The 4,430-nt window shown below is 62.4% G+C and overlaps 1 protein-coding gene across 3 annotated transcripts; it reads right to left on the reverse strand.

Annotated features, from left to right (window-relative positions):
* Positions 1 to 7: 7 nt before the first annotated feature.
* Positions 8 to 3,627, reverse strand: LOC113217988 (uncharacterized; the record flags this gene model as incomplete). Of its 3 annotated transcripts, XM_052275035.1 has the most annotated exon segments (12): positions 8 to 73; positions 202 to 304; positions 385 to 526; positions 608 to 780; positions 1,015 to 1,068; positions 1,391 to 1,667; positions 1,764 to 2,287; positions 2,376 to 2,509; positions 2,607 to 2,777; positions 2,857 to 2,977; positions 3,055 to 3,374; positions 3,460 to 3,627. In XM_052275035.1, coding segments are annotated over 11 exon segments (1,846 nt in total), but the record flags the coding sequence as incomplete, so codon positions are not given.
* Between the last annotated feature and the right edge of the window lie 803 nt (positions 3,628 to 4,430).

Genomic DNA, 4,430 nt, shown 5'->3' on the forward strand with positions numbered 1-4,430 from the left:
TACTCACGCTGCTGCTTGCGCCGTCTTCCACCATGAGACGCTTTGCGACCAACTGCGTCTCTCGCGGTCGGAGCTGCAAGCCACAGATCAAGTTAATGTATCTCGTTCCCCAGGACGAAAGATTCGTTAGAAGCGAACGAGATAGTATATTAAGAGGGCTGGTATCTTGGAAACCATACTTCGAGAATAGGGCACACTTACGCAAGTACATGTTGCGCACCACCTTGTTGGGGGAGTGCTGGCCGGGGTAAGCGTCGTCCACAAACACGTCCTCATCCGGCTCCTCCTGGGCGGTCGCTGCGGCCTGTAAGGCGACGCTCTCGATCATGACCAAATCTTTGTCACGGTTATTGAAACGGTTTCGCGGCAGTGAACGAGGCTCACCCTGAGGTAGGACCAGGGCTTCTCCCTCTTGAGCTCCTCCGTGGCCTCGAGGCGCCTCCCGGCGGCGGCGTGCCGAGGGGAGAGTCCGTGGAGGTGGCCGGCGGGCGTCATCTTCCACTCGCCTGCCACGAGCGCTCGGTCGCTTCGCGTTCGCGGGACACACAGACAACGTCAGACAGCGTTCGAACAAATGGCGCGACGTGCTCGTCAGTACGGGACCCACCTCTGAGTGCGGTCCAGACGCCGCGGCCGCGGCAGCGGCTGCTGCTGCTGTTGCCCCAGCCACCGCGGCGAGGCCAGCTCCGTGTCCCTGCGCTGCAGCTCCCTCGCGAGCCTCGGCGGGTCCAGGTCCGCGGAGTTGTTCCGGCCGTCGTAGTGGTGGGCGCCCTGCGCTCCCTGTGGCAAAGGGCGCGTGTCAGCCAGACACGCGACGGCCGCGGCGCGCCGGCAGGCAGGCCACCCACCCGGCGCTCGGGAGATAACCTGACACCTGCCGGCCGCGGCCGCGGCTGCCGGCGGTGGCGTCAACGCCCCTCCCCCATCCCTCTCCCCCCCGCGAGTGCAGGTGCAATGGGCACCACGCAATCATTTTGCGCGCACTCACAGCCACAGCTTTGTTGTAATACCTACCCTGCTGTTCGGTCGACGCGGCTCATCACCGGGGAACACGTAGTCCAGTGGAATCTGTCGGCGGAGAAAGTTACGTTGTTGTGTAGTAATACAAAACCGCGAAGCTCGCCATATACATATGGCAGTAACTGCAATAACGACACGAGAACCTCGCGCGGCCCCGTACTTTTTTGCCTGCCGTCTTTGTTCTAGAGTGCGGAATGACGACGACGGTCGGAGATAGGGTTTGCTATCGAAACGCTTCTTGTCCCGCAAGCTGTTAACAGCGCGGCTACCGGCGGCGTGCACCGTTCACTGATACCGTGGAAGAGTTATTCAGACGTTCTCGGAAACGGGAATGCGTCGAGGCCTCGTTGACGATGTTGTTGTTACTCACCCCACTCCCCGACGCGGCCAGCCCTTTCATGATCTCCCTGGTCTTGGCCTCGATGGCGGGCGACACACCGTGCGTCTCGCTGCGGCCGGACGTCCGGAGGACGGACATCCTCTCGATGCGGTGCAGGATCTCCTCCCGGGTGGCGGCCGGCTTCTCTTGTCCGAGGATCTCCACGGGTCTGTCTAACTGCTCGACTTGCCTCTCGTGCGGCAGTGACCTCTCCACGGGTCTCTCCCCGGGCCTCTCCACGGGTCTCTCCCCGGGCCTCTCCACGGGCCTCTCCACCGGCCTCTCCATCGGCCTCTCCACGGGCCTCTCCACCGGCCTCTCCACGGGTCTCTCCATCGCCCTATCCACGGGTCTCTCCACCGACCTCTCCACGGGTCTCTCTATTGGTCTCTCCACGGGCCTCTCTGCCAGCCTGCCCTGACCCACCCTGGTAGGTGAGAGCGGTGGTGGAGTGAGGGACCTTTGCGACGAGGATCTTCTTTGGTTGCTCGGTGATACTGGAACGCTCATCTCGCCGGGCAGGTACACGGGCCTGGAGCGCACAGGCACGACCATGGGAGCGACTTCGGGAGCGACCTCGGTAGCAGGCTTCTCGACGTCCGCCATCGGGCCGGGTCCTCTGTGACGCTGGCCGTCTCCTGCCGTGTCCGCCTGCGGGGCCGGCCTCCCCTTCTCGGCGCCGCGGCGCCGCGCCCTGGACAGCAGGCGGACGGCGCGCGCCACGTGCACCAGGAGGACGCCGTTGAGCAGCCAGAGGAAGCCGCCCTTGGCGGCCACGGCACAGATGATGATGGCCCCGGTGTGCAGCGGCAGGTCCTGGCCGGTCTTGTTGTCGAACCACTCTGACGGGACCACGAGGTTGGAGTGCGTCCTCAGGTCTTCGGGGAGCTGCGGACCGAGAGAGTGGCTGGTTACAAACACAATGCAATCCACAGTGATCGCAAAAAGAAAAACAGAAAGAAAAAAATGACGTTACGTTGAAACCTGCGGCGTCGACGGCATAGAACCCTGTTGCCACCAGGTCCACCACCATCGTGACGGCGGTGAGCAGCAGCCACGGTGCGCAGAGGTGCGCCGCCCTGCGACCCGGTGCGCTGCGGGTCACGGCCACTGCGGGGGGAGGACGTGGGGTGCGTTTAGCGGCCGCATAGCGGCGAGGGTTGGTGATGGCGGGTGAGTGTTGGCGGGCGGGGTTGGCCGAGCTTACCCAACAGCAGGAGCGACGTGCAGAGCCACATGGCGCTCAGGACCGCGTAGCCGATGGAGAACAGGGAGGTGCGGTACGCCGTGCTCACCACCCCGTCCCCCGTCACCTCCAGGGCCTTGCTCTGACCGGGCGGCGTGAGCCCGTCGAGGTTGTCCCCCCAACACACTGGGTCTGAAAGGAAGGCGCGGTTGTGAGCGAGGAGAGGGTGGGTTAGGATGTCGGCGAGGAATGCGCCCCGCCGCGTACTCACTGAGGAAGTACATGACGTAGGCCATGCGGAGGTTCAGGCTGAGGTCCCCGGGCATTGAATACGAGCACTCGTAGGTCAGGTACGCCGCGAGGGAGAGGCCCATCCAGGCCGCCGACTCGAGCTGCAGCATGCGGCAGGTTGGTGGGTGATCCCGATCCAAGAACTGATTTCTCGATGGTTTACCTGGGTAGCACTCACCAGCGTGATGACCCCAGCCGTGATGACCGTGGCGCTCAGGCTCAGCCCGAGGCACCCCGTCCCCGTGAGGCTCGGACCCATGGCTTCTGTGTGGGCGGTTTGAGTCACCGGTCACCGAGTTCGATAGCTCTTCGGTCGAATGCGTCAATAATCGTCGAGAGAGTTACTCATCGTGCGCCCGCTCCAAAGCGCGCTCACACAGACCGAGCCGATGTAATGGGGCAGCTGCTTATCAATCTTGTTTACGTATCCGATCCGAGACGCAGGTTCAGCAGAAGACGCTGAAGGGGTGAAAACGTTGGCGGTGCGGTGAAAGACTCCTGCAAAAAGTGAATTCTTCGTTACCCTCGGTTAAACACTCATGGCGACGCGGCCGAACGCCGAGTGCCCGGCCGACATACTCACTCAGGTCAACCACACGAGCTGGCGATGATGGTCGGTGCTGAGGGAGAATCCATGTCGTACGGCCCCTCGGCGAGCGGGGCAGGGGCAGGACCTTCGCCGGGCCGACTGAACGCCCCACGGCCCTCACCCATAACCGCGAATGTGGCGGGGCGGGGCGGGGCGGGGTGGAGGTGTGCGGGGGCCTTGCTCGCCAGGCCTTGTCTTATCAGGCGCCGGTATCATGGCCGGTATCACGACGGGCTCGTAGAGAGTCGACCGGGTCGATTACTACTTTTTTCCCTGTTGCTGGCAGCTAAATCACAAAGGACCCGCGTGTCCATCCACGTACTGCACCGCGTCGGGGTGGGGCACCTGGCCGCACTTGAAGGCGCCGCCGGCGGGCGTCAAACCTCTGGAGACGAAGGAGGAAAAGGCTTAACGCCGCCAAACCGCGCGGGCGTCTCGCCGGTCTCGCCTGCGACAGGTGTCAGCCATGAGCCGTGTGTGTCAGCTGTCCACCATCACAGCAGGCGCCGCACTGCCTAGTTGCCCCGGCGCCACTACCCCACGCCCACGCGTCGCGAGCGCGAAGGAGCAGCGCGGCGATACCCCGGTGGCCGCACTAGGACAAGGCACGCCAAAAAATAGCCACCCCCACCGCCCCCACCCCTACCCCTTCGCACGCAGGACACGACACGGCAAACGATCCTCCTCCTGCGTCCTGGTGCTGGTGCACATGCACCCTGTTGAGCTTCAGCCAGTTTAGAAACACTCCGAAAGTGCCGATCCCCTGTTCCTACACCGGCTCAGCCAATCCAGGTATACAAGTAGTGCTGCTACATGGCAGGAAGACTGGAATGGCTCAAATTTTGTATCTTGTTCGATCGCGGATTATTACTCGTTCTTTACCATATTAATAACTGTGTTATTAATAACTGTGTTATCATATTAATAACTGTGTTATCATATTAGTAACTGTGTTATTAATGTTT

The sequence above is a fragment of the Frankliniella occidentalis genome, unplaced genomic scaffold (genome assembly GCF_000697945.3).
Source record: "Frankliniella occidentalis isolate FOCC.00 unplaced genomic scaffold, Focc_3.1 Scaffold495, whole genome shotgun sequence".
Taxonomy (NCBI): domain Eukaryota; kingdom Metazoa; phylum Arthropoda; class Insecta; order Thysanoptera; family Thripidae; genus Frankliniella; species Frankliniella occidentalis.